General features: G+C 39.1%; 1 protein-coding gene across 1 annotated transcript; it reads left to right on the plus strand.

Moving 5' to 3' along the window:
- The first annotated feature begins 8,645 nt into the window (after nucleotides 1–8,645).
- LOC147501941 (Peroxidase superfamily protein) lies at nucleotides 8,646–10,572 on the plus strand. Its single transcript, XM_086606927.1, has 3 exons — nucleotides 8,646–9,179; nucleotides 9,262–9,453; nucleotides 9,537–10,572. The coding sequence occupies exons 1-3, from the start codon at nucleotides 8,982–8,984 to the stop codon at nucleotides 10,164–10,166; spliced, it is 1,020 nt and encodes a 339-aa protein (XP_086463053.1). The 5' UTR covers nucleotides 8,646–8,981; the 3' UTR covers nucleotides 10,167–10,572.
- Nucleotides 10,573–15,729: the final 5,157 nt, after the last annotated feature.

Here is a 15,729-nt window from a genome sequence, read left to right on the forward strand (position 1 = left end):
GATGCCAAACGCCACAGAAGCAGGAGCTGCAGCAATGAACGACACGCCAAACAACGTAAAACGAGAACAACTTCGACAATCTAAGTTTCCGTGTCGGTCAAGGCAAAAACAGAAGACAAAGACTCCTCCGACCAAGATGAGGACAAAGTAATCAACATGATTACGGACACACCTCAAACGATCGAAACCTCGGTCGGAGAAGCCTGTAAGAGTGGGAGCAATCCAAGAAATCTACCACCTCTCACACAAAGCCGAGATTATCAACCCCACCAACCCGAAGAGGACAACAGCAATTTCATTCACAGGAGAGGATCTAGACAAGGTGTGCCTACCTCACAATGATGCCTTGGTAGTGCATGTCAAAATCAACGGTTGGACAGTGAAAAGAGTCCTCATCGATCTAGGGAGCTCATGCGACATACTGTTCAATCAAACAAACAAGGACATGCACCTACCGGACTTGGTAATGATAGAGTCCAATGCACTGCTCTATGGGTTTAACGAAGATCACACAGATGCCATCAAAGACGTAATCCTACCAGTCTCTATTGGTGAAAAAGAGGACATGGTCAAAACTTCAACATGCTTCAGTGTGATCGATGTTAGGTCGTCCTACACTGCCATTCTAGGACGCCGTTGGATTCACAAAATCCAAGCAATTACATCAACCCTACACCAGGTCCTACGATATCCCGGTCCCAGAGGCATGAGGGAGCTTAGAAGCAACCAACTAGAAGCTCACCAATGCAATCAGGTCAGCACTACGACCTCACCCAAGCCTCAGGTCGTCAAAGCCAAGGACGTCCCAACAAAGCAGGATCCTCAAACATCCAAAACTCCAAAGAACAAAGATCGAAAAAAAGCTCACGGAAAAACAAGCTCGATAGAACCGGAAAGAAAAAAAGTCAATTTGGGCAATAACCGATGACCCAAAATTTGTTTATGTAGGGGCTGACTTAGACCCCAAGCTCAAGGAGCAGCTTGTCAAATTTCTATCTCTCAATAAAGATGTTTTTGCTTGGTCGTATATCGATATGTCAGGAATCGACCCTCAGGTCGCTTGCCACAAGTTAAATGTAGATCCAACCATCAAACCTATCAAACAACGACCTAGAAAGCTAGCACTCAAGTTTCAAAAAGCCATCAACGAAGAGATAGAAAAGCTTAAAAATGTTGGATTCATCAGAGAAGTCGAGTACCTGACCTGGCTTTCCAACATAATAGTCGTTCCAAAGAAGAATGGTCAGGTACGACTCTGCATAGATTTCACCAACGTCAACAAGCACTTTAAAAGACGACTTCCCCTACCAAGAATCGACATCTTGGTAAACCAAACTTGCGGCCATGAGTTTTGTCATTCATGGACGATACTGATGGTACAACCAAATACCACTTGCAGAAGAAGATCAGGAAAAGACGTCCTTCATAACCGAGCAAGGTACGTTCTGCTATAACGTCCTACCTTTTGGCTTGAAGAACGCAAGAGCGACCTACCAAAGACTTGTCACCAAAATGTTCAAAGACTTGCTAGGAGACACTATGGAGGTCTACATAGACGACATGGTGGTCAAAAGCGAAAAGGCAGGTGATCACATCTCCCACCTACAAGAGGCCTTTGAACGACTTCGCCAAAACAAGATGAAGCTCAACCCAGCCAAATGCATATTTGGAGTAGCCTCAAGGAAATTCTTAGGTTACCTTGTGTCACAAAGGTGCATTGAAGCAAACCCATAACAGATACGAGCTCTCCTTGAAATGCCATAACCAACGACAAAGCAACAAATCCATAAGTTATCTAACATGGTTTCAGCCCTCAACAGGTTCATCTCAAGAGCATCTGACAAATGCAGACCATTCCCCGCAATACTCAAAAAAGGGAGCAACATTCACTTGGACAGACGAGTGCCATAAAGCCTTCACCGACCTGAAAGCTTATTTATCAACTCCACCCGTCATGTCCAAACCAGAAGAAGGAGAAACACTAGGGCTGTACCTTGCAACTACCAACTTCGCAATCAGCTCAGTTCTCTTTCGCGAGCATGATGGAATCGAAAAGCCTGTCTACTTCACCAGCAAGATGTTGGCAGATGCAGAAAAGCATTACTCTCCGATGGAGAAAACAATGCTTTCTTTACTCTACTCAGCTCGGAAGTTCCGACCTTACTTCCAATCTCACAGCATCAAGGTCATCACTGACGTACCCATTAAACAGGTATTGAGTTCTAACAACAAAACAGCCCGTATGGCCAAATGGGCTGAAGAACTCGGAGAACATCACATCGAGTTCGTTCCCAGAACGTCTCGCAAAGGCCAAGTCATTGCTGATTTCCCCGTCGAAGACATCAACTGGGAACCCAAGCCAATCACTTCACTCCATCAACAAGCCACCCCAGACACATGGCACCTCCACGTAGATGGCGCATGCAATAACAGTGGTAGTAGACTGGGGGCTGTATTAACTTCACCAGAGAGAGCCCATCTACAAAAATCAATCAAAATCAATTTCGCAACATCCAACAATGAAGCAGAATACGAAGCATTGATCACAGGCCTCCGAATAGCACAACAACTACAAGTTTCAAAGCTTAAAGCTTACAGCGATTCCCAGCTAATCGTCAAGCAGATCACCAAAGAATATGTCACGAACGGAGCAAACTTGACAAAGTATGCTGAAGTCGTTTATGACATAATCAGCTCGTTCAAAACATTCTTCCTAGACCATATTCCTCGAGAAGACAACAGACATGCAGACAGTTTGGCTTTCCTAGCCTCCAAAACACAAGAGGCATGTCCGACCACAATATACATTAGCATTCTGGAACGACCTGCTTACCATAAAGAAAATATCAACAACCTCACAGATTTTCAGCCCTCATCCGAAGAAGAGATCAATCAATCTTGGATGGGCCCATTCCTCAAGTTCATTTTACATGGTAAGATCCCATCAGAAACAAAGCATGCTCGTGCAATACAACTCCAAGCCCCAAGATACACAGTGATCAAAGGAAGACTGTTCTGCAAATCAGTAGGAGGACCCCTCCTAAGGTGCATAACTCCAAGGGAGGGACAACTCATTTTCGACGAAATCCACAAAGGGGAATGTGGCAACCACGCAGGAGCAAGATCACTGGCACAAAAAGCAATCGCCCAAGGGTATTATTAGCTAGGCATGCATATCGAGGCAAAAATGTACGTTCTTAAATGCCTCCAATGTCAAACTTTTGGCCACAATCACCTAAGTCCAGCAAGGGAATTGATCAACATAGCCAGCCCATGGCCGTTCCACATGTGGGGGCTAGACATCATGGGACCGTTCATCCCGCAAAAGAAATCAGGGCTCAAATACGTCCTAGCAGCCACAGATTACTTCACAAAGTGGGTTGAAGCAATCCCACTAGTCCAAGTCAAGGAAGTCAACGTAATCAACTTTATCTGGACTAATATCATCACTAGATTTGGTCTACCCCACACCCTAGTCATGGACAACATAACACAATTTGCTGGCACACAAGTCAAGAATTTTCTACAAAAATGGCGCATCACTCAAGCATTTTCTACACCTAGATATGCACAAAGCAATGGCTAAGCAAAGGTCACCAACAAGGCCATCAAAAAAACCTCCAAAAGAAGCTGGAAAGCAAGAAAAACCAATGGCCAGAGCAACTCGAAAACATTCTATAGGCATACAGAACAACAGCTAGATCCAGTACAAATGAGTCTCCTTTCATACTTTGCTTCAGAATGGAAGCAGTGATACCATCAGAACTCACAATCACAACTACACGTTCTGACATTGTTGAATCAGGAGTCAATGACAACATCTTGGCAAAAGAAGTTGATCTCATAGAAGAACGTAGAGAAATTGTCGCAATATCCCTAGCTCGGTACCACCAAACAATCCAGCGTTCTTATAACAAGAAGGTCGTCCCAAGATCTTTCCAAGCTGGCGACCTAGTCCTCAAAAAGACTTTAGCAACAGCCAAGCTCGACCCAACATGGGAGGGCCCCTACATTGTTAACAAAGTCATTGGAAATGGCGCATACTGGATCAAAACCCAGCTCGGTGATAGGCTTCCCCGACCTTGGAATACAGCGCTTTTATCAATAAGTTTTTCTCCAAGTACATAAGTCAAAATGAATGAAATTTCATCAAAACTTTGAGTGCAGCTATTATTTTTGTATTACATGAGCACCTTGCATTTCACACTACGCAACTGACCTAAGACATCACAATGTCAGGTCGGATATCAAAGACGGAATCCAGAACGACTCAACAACAGCAGCCACGCAGTGGTTAATTTCAATCAATTCAAATCAAGGTCCCCCAAAAGGACCCTAAACCAACTTAATACCAACACCAAGGTTAGGTATGGTTCAACTGTAATTCTCACTCAAAGGCCAATTATCAGACAAATTCAATCTAGGGGACCCCCAAAAGGACCCCAAGTCAGCTTACAACCTCACAAAGGGTTTAAGGCAGACTCAAATATAATGGCCACTCAAAGGCTAATTATATCAATCAAAAGTTTCCCCAAAAGAAACGAATCAGGGCGTACACCTAGTGACAAGACGAAGCCTAGGTGCCAACTACGCAAATGCATCAGGTCGTACTCAAACACTCTACGACCTGTGACAAAAGACGACCTAGCAAAGGCAAGCAGTCCATCAGGACTAGTACTACGCAGCACAGGTCGTCAAACAACAAACCAGCAAAAACAAATACAATCACATGCATACTTCAAGCAGACATCAGCAAGTAAGTAATTTAAATATTTTTAATTACAAAGTCGGTTAGATACCGAGGCCCCCAAGTTATCCTGGGAAAACGACCTCAATATCCCCATCAAAAATAATATTATATCAGTATCAAGAACAAAGAGCTGTTTAAATATTGTTCAAACGACCTCCCAAACCAAGAGCAAACACAAGACGTTCAGAGTCAATTCACACAAGAAAGATTATCCACATTCAAATGGTCCATATCACCACCCTCTACAGCACCGAACTAGTAGCCTGATCAACAACAACTTCAGAAACATCTGACCCAGAAACAACAGAAGGAACAGCTGGAGCAACAGGTGGCACAACGACTTGGTCAGATGGCAAATCAGATGGTCTACTAGCATCTACACCAGCATCTGCAGCAGACACTGTTGCAGCCCCACTTTCAATAGACATCTTAAGGCGATCATACTTATCCAATGCCTCAACATAATCATCTAACAGCACATACACATCACCACTCTCCACCATGTCCACCAAGTCGTTATATGCAGTCTCAGCTCATTCAGTAACGGAGCGCAGCCTCTTGCACTCATCGACCTATTGCTGAACCTCTAGCTTTGTAGAATCTAGAGCGGGTTGCAACAAAGCCACTTTACCACCCAACTGTTGCACTTGTTCCCTCAGCCCTGCAACCTTCGTTCTCTCCACTTGCTGTTCAGCCACCAGTCTGCTACAAGTCTGCTTGCTGACATCCAGCTCCTTCTTGTAATGGTCGGAGATAAACGCCATATCCTTCAGCTTCTTATACATTGCCAGAACCTAGCAAATAAGATAACAAATATAGACATTAGAGTGGATCAAAATCAACAAGACCCAAAAGGAGCAAGCTCAGAATGGAAGAATACTCACATAACACAATGACCGTTCCATCTCCACCAAGTTCACTTCTAGGCCCTTATTATCCAGCTTGCGTCTATCCCCAGCAAGCACAATACTCTCCAACAACACCCCACCAACCAAAGGGGACTTGAAGCTACAATTACCATTCACAACAAACTTCGGCAACAAACTATAGGGGTCCTCATATCGTAACCGATACATCACAAGGACGAGATCGCTCTTCTTACTTGGGTCCGTGCTTTCGACCCCTTGCCTGCCTTCCAAAGAACGGGCTCAGCCTCACCAACTTTCTTCTTTCCACGGGCCTCAGCCAACCCAGCATCATCGGCCAAATCAATCAGGTTCATCCTCTTCAGAGGAACCCGACCTGAAGACGAACGACCTTCAACAGAACAAGGTCGGTCTTCAGACTCAGTTCGAGCCTTCTTAGCCCCTTCCGACTCAACCACTTCGGAATGCCTTTTCAGATTAGGCTTCCGAAACAAAGTGGGAGCATCACCCTCCCTACAAGCACTGCCACCTGCAGCATCACCAGCACTTCCATCACCCGCATCTCCAGAAGAGAAGCAGTTGGATGCAGAATGATCTGCATCACCAGAGGAGAAGCGGTTGGACGCAGAGCACCCTCCACCCCCCAACTCGGAACGTTGGGGTGCCAAACAATTTGCATCACCCAACTCAGAACGTTGGGATAACAAACGATTTCGTCCACTGACTTCGGGATGTCCGGAAGGCGTTACCCTCCAAAATTCACATCGCGCGGAATGGTGTTCAATGACCCCACCGGGCGTCCTAGCTCTACCTACCGAACGGTACGCCACCATCACCTCCACTCCTTTTCACTCCAGAAACAAGTGCTTTCTTTTGACTCTCCCACTCCATGGCAGATTCTGAGCTAAAATCAGAAAGTTCAACCACTACCTTGCGAGCCCTAGTCTTTTGCTCCAGCCTTTTATGGTTGATTTTCTTCCCTCCACGCCTCTTAAAGTAATGCGCAACCTCACCCAACAAAGCCTGCTTATCCTCCAAACTCAAACAAGCAAACCTTTCAATAACACCGTTCTTCGTACGAAACGAAAACGGATTGTAACCTCTTAAAACAAAAAAAAAAAAACCAAATAAATAAGAACGTTCAAATTATAATTTAAAACACACACATTACGACCTACAACCAACGACCTACCACGAGGTTGTACAACACGTTTATCAATCTCCAAACCATGCGGGCAATATCTACCTACAGCCAACAACAGCTTAAGCCCCCATTCCTCCTTACTCACCCCCATAATAACAGGAGACTTCCCCTTATAAACATGAAAACTAAAGTTTACAGCACCCGACTTCCTCACAACAAAGTGCTCCGTCATATCGTTTAAACAGATGTTGTAGCCCCTGTCATTCAACAAATCCAACACATGGAGAATCCTCCAACTGTTCCCCACGAGTTGACAGGGGGCTTTCCCCAAAAAATTCAAAACCTCCATAGTAAGACGGGAAAAGGGCAGCCTCATCCCAGCCTTCAACTGCCCATAACAAACAACTACTCCTCCACCCTAAACAACTACTGCCTCATCCCCGGCCAGCCAGATCGTACACAGACAGATCGGATTTCACCCAACTAAACTCCTTCCCCAAAGCGGCATAACAATCTACAGACTTAGGCTTCCTCTCATCCACCATCTCCAACGAGGAAGACGACGAAACCTCATCACCACTACGAACCCTCTCCTCAACTTCTTCGTCACTTACCGTTCTCTCTCTCCATTTACCAACTTCAACCTCACCACTAAAGCTATCACTAGTCATAGACATTGCACAATCAAAGAAAGAAGGAAAGCTCAAATTTCTAAAGTTGAAAACACGAACCTGATGGCAAGGGATGAGAAGTTTTTTTTCTTTGCTTTCTTTCCTTTTCTTTCGCTCTAAATTTTTCCTTTTTTTCCTTTGGTTGAAAAGTGAACAAACAAAAAGCTTCCACAAGTCAAAAAACCCTCAACTGCCCAGACACCTCGAGATAATCAAAGTGTTTCGTGTTCCCAAAACCTAAATCATTACTCGCCCACAAATTGCCATAACTCCGGTCCCACGAATCCAGCCCAACAGTTTCCGCACATTCCCCGAAACCTAAATTCAAAACAAAAAAGCTGTCAGACACGTGCTTTCAAACTTTACTTTTTAAACCGTTCTCCTTCCACACAACATTTGTCCAATGAACGAATAAAATATAAAGGGGGTTGTGTAAGTACCCTTCGTTCTACACTACAGAGCATGTGTCCACATGGCAGGACGTCTTACTTCAGCTCGTCCCACAATATCAGATCGTACCAACGACCCAGCACCCATGTCGTCACCAACAGCAGTTACAGCCATTAATGGAAAGATATCAACTAGCACAATCTTGGAGCTCAATCAACCCACAATCAAAGAAACATTAACTTTATAACAGCACATTAATGGCGAATCACCAAGATAGCACACAAGGTGGATCTGCAATCCATAAAGGTTCAAGCACATATCTATAAATAGGGAGAGATGAACTACGTAAGGCTTGATTCAAGTTTACCCCGATAAACTTGATACGTAGGCAACTCTTATCCCAAGAAGAGTGCAGCCATTTCCTATCCAACTAATCATCAGGTCGTAGTCCCAAAATAACCAACATCTACACATATTATACGTTTTAAACCCGTTTTATTGTTTTAAACCCGTTTTTTATACCCTGCGTCTTTTTATATCTTTTTTTCCGTTTTTTTGCCGAGACGTTCTGTTTAAAACACGAACTAAGTATTTTTCAAGTAAACCATTTTAAACCCGTACCGTACTTGGTAACAGTGGTAGCCAGTGATAAATTTTGCACCTTAAGCATAACTTTCATTTAGATGCAGTAATGCACTTATGCACACCATCAATTACTTTGTTCTATGATAAGAAAGATAGACATGGGCGCATAGAAATACTACATGAGTCGGGCGTTTCACCACAAGTGACCTCGTTGTTAGAGCCAAGTGGCCAACAGGACCAGAAATTCAGAATATCAACTATTTGTTAGCATCTCATAACTTCTATTGGCCGTTCAACTTTTCCAGTAAGACAATCAGTTCCTTGTAGTTGTCTCATCAGAAAACACATGCAAGATTCCTATCCCATTTGTTATGCTTCATACATCCCCATTCGCCACATACATCCATGCATTTTCATTTGAGATGCCGAAATTTTCTTGATTTTATTTGGGTTTTTGGCTTTGTTGGAATATTGGTAAATTGGAAAGTCTTATTATTAAAGCTCCTTTGTTCCCCCATTTCACACTGAACAAGTCAACAGTATTCACTGATACTGTGGCCTCAAAGCTTCCCCAAATGTCTCAAAAACTTTTCATTGTGTTCTGCTTTCACATATCTGTAACCTTGGCATCACAATTGAGGCCAGGCTTTTATGCACAAACATGTCCAAGAGCTGAATCTATAGTAAGAGATGTTATGTGGAAAGCTATGATGAGAGAGACAAGAAGTGCTGCATCTGTTATGCGCTTACAGTTCCATGATTGCTTTGTCAACGTACGTTTCTTATTTCACATTTATTTATTATATTATTACTATGCTGACTATTGCTTGTTGGTCCTATATATGCTTTTGATAGGGTTGTGACGCTTCCTTACTACTAGATGATACACCTGATATGCTAGGGGAGAAGCTTTCTTTATCGAATATAAATTCTCTCAGATCCTATGAAGTTATTGACGAAATAAAGGAGGCACTGGAGAATAACTGTCCTGGTGTTGTTTCGTGCGCTGATATCATAATCATGGGTTCCAGAGATGCTGTTATATTGGTAAAAGTTTTGATTTCATTAAAATTTAATTTGCCTGCTATGGAAACAATTAAACTGATTCTATTATATTCTCAAATTTGTAGAGTGGAGGACCAAATTGGGAAGTCAAGTTGGGACGGAAAGATAGCTTAACAGCAAGCCAAGAAGATTCCGACAATGTCATGCCCAGTCCAAGAGCGAATGCGACTTTCCTTGTCGACCTCTTCAGCCGATTCAATCTCTCTATAAAGGACTTGGTTGCGCTTTCAGGTTCACATTCGATTGGGAAAGGCCGGTGTTTTTCTATACTTTTTCGCCTTTACAACCAATCGGGTACAGGACGACCAGACCCAACTATAGAGCCTGAATTCAGGGAGAAGCTAGACCGGCTATGCCCACTTAGTGGAGACCAGAATGTGACTGGGGACCTTGATGCAACTCCTTGCCTATTTGATAATCAATATTTTAAAGACTTGGTTAATGGGAGAGGTTTTCTTAATTCGGATCAGACGCTTTTCAGTTTGGATAATCGAACACGAGAATTTGTTGTGCATTTTAGTAAAGATCAAGACGCATTTTTCTCAGCCTTCGTGGAGGGAATGGTGAAGATGGGTGATTTGCAATCAGGCCGACCAGGCGAGGTCAGGAGAAACTGTAGGGTGGCTAATAATCCGGCTCACGGAAGAAACCGTGTTTTGAAGAATAGAGTTGATCTAGTTAGTAATCTAGTTTAAACAAATTTAAATGTATGTGATTAAAATTAGAAGCCAATTTGTTAGAAACAGAGATGATGTGTTAACTGAAGGAGCATAGTTAATGCGGTTTTGGAAACGTTTTGGTTAATGCCAGAAGTGATCCCAGGTAGTAATGAATTTAACCAGTTTTTTCAGCAAAATAATAAAGTAATGGATGATTATGGCGGTAATAGCTAAGACATTCTAATTTAAGGTGGTTCTACTCTGGCATTCTGTATTAGAATTGCACAACAATATTGAAAGACAGGGAATGCAACTTGTACCAAGAGTTTGAAGGCAAGGGGGGAGTAACTGAAGTGATTTGAGTAGAGAGGAAGAGGAATGTAATTGGAAATAGAGTAACTTTATGTTATGTTACGTGATTTATGGTATCTAATTTGAGTTAGATATTGTCTCCTATTATCTAAGCATTATATTTAAGTTAATAATATTAGTGGGTTAGTTATTATCAGACTAGTAGTAGTGGTTAGATAAAGTAGTGAACAATTTCTTATAGTGGCCGTAAGTTACATGGTTACTTGAACTTGTATTTAAGGCTTGTGAGTTAATAAAAAAGATAAACTGATTATTGTACGTAATTGTTTGCACAACCGAGTGAATTGGAGGTGGTTCCCTCAATAGAACCAATTGGAGTTTTCGGGCTTTTTTCGAATTAATCCCATCCTATCTATCATCTTTCTTTTCTTGCATTTTAATTTCTGATACAATCTAGTTTGATTGTATCACTTTAGCGCCAACTTGGTGATGCATCATTAAGTGACTCCAGGCACAACTATAAGTCTATATATAACCTTGATCAACCGGGATGGTCGACAGATGATGGATGAGAATGCTATCAAACTAACTAGGAATGTTGATCGATGATCGTGCCTTCTGATGACAATTTTGATGGTCTTTTGGTAGTACCATTTTCAAATGGTAACGGGGGACCAGAATGATGCAAATAAAAGATAACATAATACCATTAACACAGGGACCTTTGGACGTTCCAAAAGGTATTCCATGAGATTTATGGCAGTCGGTTTTGTTTTTTCTCTGGAAATATGGAAGAGATAGTAAGAGGTGGTTCAAGTTGGTTCATATAAATGAGGTTTGTAAGTTGAAAAATGGAAAATGTTTGTTGGATTTTTGTGTATGGTAATTAATTTGCTGGAAGGATCTGCTCAGTATGCAGGTAGGCTCATCTCTATTTATAGTAGTCAAGTAATGGTTTACAACTTGCTATAATTTGCAAATATGCATGTTCAAAAGCTTCAGGTTCAAGGGACATACTCCAAACTGAGATAAATTATTGAATATACCATTCGGTCATTCCCTAAAAAACCTTTAAGTATTATGTCGTAGGTATGCATTGCAATCTTTTACAATTTTTTCTCAAGTATCAGAATACTAAATAGATAATAATTGATACAGACAAATTGACACATTTAGAACGAACTTTCAATCTCAACAAAGTGTGAATAACTTCTAAAACACAATGTGATACAACTTTGTTGGGATTATATCAGAAAAAAACGATAAACATTGAAGAGAGAGAACAATGGAGTGGAATTAATTTGAGAACCAAAAACTCCAATGGTTGTATACTTGTATTGAGGGAACCGCTTCCATTGCAAACAAGTTATAAATTCTCGAGCTGTTCTTCAGTATGTGAGGGTGGGCCTTTGGAACCTGCCATCCTATACACACGCTTCCATTGGCTGTGAAACAAGTTATAAATTCTCATTATGCAACAACTTGTTTAAATATAGAGAACATTCAATCACGTCCATAGCTACCCACTAACTCACTAGGGATAGATACCCACTAAAAGACCAACTTTAACTAACGCCAACTGATGGATACATGATCAAACTACATACACATAGCACAATGCAGATGCCAATGGTGGGAAACAGTTCCACAAGACGTAAGAAGAAATCGAAATTTTACTAAAGGCCATCCATAATTATACGAACTACAAACGGGACATTTTTTTTTTATAATCAAATATATTTATAATATCAACAAGGGGTTACATTTGTATTGTCATGCTCCAGGGATTAGTTTAATACAAATGCAAGCATTAAACTAATCTTTAAAAGTAATTAATAGAAAATTGGAATATGGATACAACTGCATTAAACTAACTTCAAAGAATAATTAACGAAATCAAAACTTTGATGCAAATACATCAAACTAATTAACATCAAAAAATAATTGGCGGGAAATCGGAAATTGGATGCAAATGCATTAAACTAACCCTCAAAGATTAAATTAATGGGAATTCGGAAACTTGATGCAACTGCATTAATCTAACCTCAAAGAAAAATTAATTATAAATTGGAAAGATTATGCAAATGCGTGGAACTAATCTTAAAGAATAGTTAACGTTAAATCAGAAACTGGATGCAACTGCACTGAACTAATCTCAAAAAATAAACTAGATGCAAATGCATTAAACTAACCTCAAGAAATAATTACCCGAAAATCGGAAACTGGATGCAAATTCATTGAACTAATTAACCTCAAACAATAATTAACGGAAAATCGAAAATTAGATGCAAATGCAACCTTAACAAATAATAAACGAGAAATTGGAAACTGGATGCAAATACATTAAACTAATCTCACAAAATAATTAACGGGAAATCAGAAACTAGATACAAATGCATTGAACTGACCTCAAAGAACAATTAGTAGGAAATTGGAAATTGGATGTAAATGTATTGAACTAACTGCAAAGAATAATTAACGAGAAATCGAAAACTGGATACAACTGCATTGAACTAACCTAAAAAAATAAATAATGGAAATCAGAAATTGGATGCAACTGCATTGAACTAACTTCAAAATATAAATAACTGAAAATCATAAATTGGATGCAAATGCATTCCACTAACCTCAAAATGTAGTTGGGTTATATATTGTGAGAATGTCTCAATAAATATAGTTTTGCATTTAAAATGGTGTTTATCTTATCTCTTTCCATATGATTGGGTACTCCTTGCTATTCAAGTAGCTTCAATATATATAAACTTCGCCTTATTAGTCAATCTCACAAAACTTCAATCAAACTTCTATTATTAAACAACAAAATGAAGTTGAAGGGTTGTATCAAAGGTGAGTTCTTTTTTTTAATAGAGAGTGAGGTTTTCACGTTATAAGAAATTTGGATGAGTGATCAATATAATATTAAAATAGTTATGTATATTTGTAAATATTTTTCAGAATAATAAATATAATAACACCTGTTCGTAGATAATCTTTGAAAATTCCACATAGTAAGTCATGCATAATTTAAAGAATAATTAATAGGAAATTGGGAACTTGATAATTTTCAATGACCCCACATAGTAAATCAAGCATAATTTATTTTTTATGTCATGTTTGCAAGGACACTACATATGGATCAGTAGAAGTTGGTATTACACACCACATTAAATAATTAAAAGGAAATCGAAAACTGGATTCAAATACATAACTAAGCTCAAATAGTAATTAACGAAAAATCAGAAACTTTATGCAAATGCAATAAACAAACTCAGAAAGTAATTAACTAGAAATCGAAAACTGGATGCAATTGTATTAAACTAACATCAGATAATAACTAACGGGAAATTAGAAATTTGATACAAATCCTTGAAAAATATTTAACGGGAAATCGAAAACGGTATGCAAATACATCAAACAAATCTCAAATAATATTTAATGGAAAACCGAAAACTGGATGCAAATGCATTGAACTAAACTAAAAAAAAATAATTAATAGAAAATCAAAAACCGAATGCAACTGCATTGAACTAACTTCATAGAATAATTGGTGGGAAATCGAAAACTAAAAGCAAATGCATTGAAATAACCTCAAAGAATAGTTAACTGGAAATCAAAAACCGGATGTAATTGTATTGAACTAATCTCAAAACATAAATAATTAGAAACTAGATGCAAATATATTGAATTAATCTTAAAGAGTTATTAAAGGGAAATCGGAAACTAGATGCAAATGCAATAAACTAATTTCAAATACTAATTAATTAAACATTGAAAAATGGATGAAACTGCACTGAACTAACATAAATGAATAATTAACGGAAAAATATAAATTTAATGTAACTGCATTGAACTAACCTCAAAAAATAATTAACGGAAAATTGGAAACTTGATGCAAATGCATTGAACTAACTTCAAAGAACAATTAACATAAAAATCAAAAATTGGATACAACTGCATTGAACTAACCTCAAAGAATAATTAGCAAAAAATCAGAAATTGAATGCAACTGCATTAAACTAAAATCAGAGATTAACTAACGGGAAATCAGAAATTAGATGCAAATGCATTGAAATAACCTCAAAGAATAATTAACTGGAAATCGAAAGACAAATATAATTGCATCGCACTGACCTCAAAGCATAAATAACTAGAAATTGTAAACTATCGAACAAACATAGAAAAATAATTAACGGAAATCAGAAACTAGATGTAGATGTATTGAACTAACATTAAAGAGTAATTAACGGGATATTAGAACCTGGATGTAAATGCAATGAACTAATCTCAAAGACTAATTAACGAAATATCGAAAAATGGATGCAACTGTACTGAATTAACCTTAATAAATAACTAACGGGAAATCATAAAGTTGATGCAATTGCACTGAACTAACCTCAAATAATAATTAATGGGAAATCGAAAACTTGATGCAACTTTATTGAACTAACATCAAAGAATAATTAATGAGAAATTGGAAACTAAATGCAACGTACTACATTGAACTAATCTCAAAAAATAATTAATGGAAAATCAGAAACTTGATGCAAATGCATTGAACTAATAACCCTAAAACATGTTTATATTATATGTAGAGGGAATAAATGTCTCGACAAATATAGTTTTGCATTTTAAGTAGTGTTTATCATAATTCTTTTATTATGATTGGAAATGCCTTGCTATTCAAGTAGCTACAATATTATATTCGCCACATTGAACATTCTCATAAAATTTCAATCAAACTTCTATTATTAAACCTAACAACAAAAAGAAGTCGATGGGTTTTATCAAAGTTTGGTGCTTCATTTTTATAGAGAGTGGTGCAAGAAATTTGAATGAGTGATTAATATTTTTCATATCTCATAGCTATGTATAGTTGCTAATATTTTTTAGAATAATTTAATATAACGGCACCCATTCATAGGACGGGTTCGAAAGCTAGTGCATCATGTATGGCCAGAGATGTCCCGACTTAAGAACCTCACATGGGGGTTGGGAAAGTGGGTATTATTTTCCTTGGGTTCTACTATTGACACCCCCAAATTGTGTTGGGCAGACCCGGCTCAATTTGGGGTCTGTACTTATGTTGGGCACTACCCCCCACCAAGAACCAAGAAACCGGTACTAACCTATTTCAGCCTTCGTGTCTTTCTTCTCTCTTTGTGTCTTTCTTCTCTCTTTGTGTCTTTTTTCTCTTTTCGACCACTCTCTAACCGCATTCACTAAATTATCACAGAATTTTGTATTGATATTTGTGTAAAATTTCAAACATTTGTAGAAACTTTGAGTA

Source organism: Coptis chinensis, chromosome 4 (assembly GCF_015680905.1).
Source record: "Coptis chinensis isolate HL-2020 chromosome 4, ASM1568090v1, whole genome shotgun sequence".
Classification (NCBI taxonomy): Eukaryota; Viridiplantae; Streptophyta; class Magnoliopsida; order Ranunculales; family Ranunculaceae; genus Coptis; species Coptis chinensis.

What these genes read in the sequence shown, in the direction of transcription:
- LOC147501941 (XM_086606927.1), top strand. Translation starts at nt 8,982, where the DNA reads ATGTCTCAAAAACTTTTCATTGTGTTCTGCTTTCACATATCTGTAACC. An exon ending in TCCATGATTGCTTTGTCAAC is followed by an intron (nt 9,180 to 9,261) that starts GTACGTTTCTTA and finishes TGCTTTTGATAG; the next exon opens with GGTTGTGACGCTTCCTTACT. An exon ending in CCAGAGATGCTGTTATATTG is followed by an intron (nt 9,454 to 9,536) that starts GTAAAAGTTTTG and finishes TCAAATTTGTAG; the next exon opens with AGTGGAGGACCAAATTGGGA.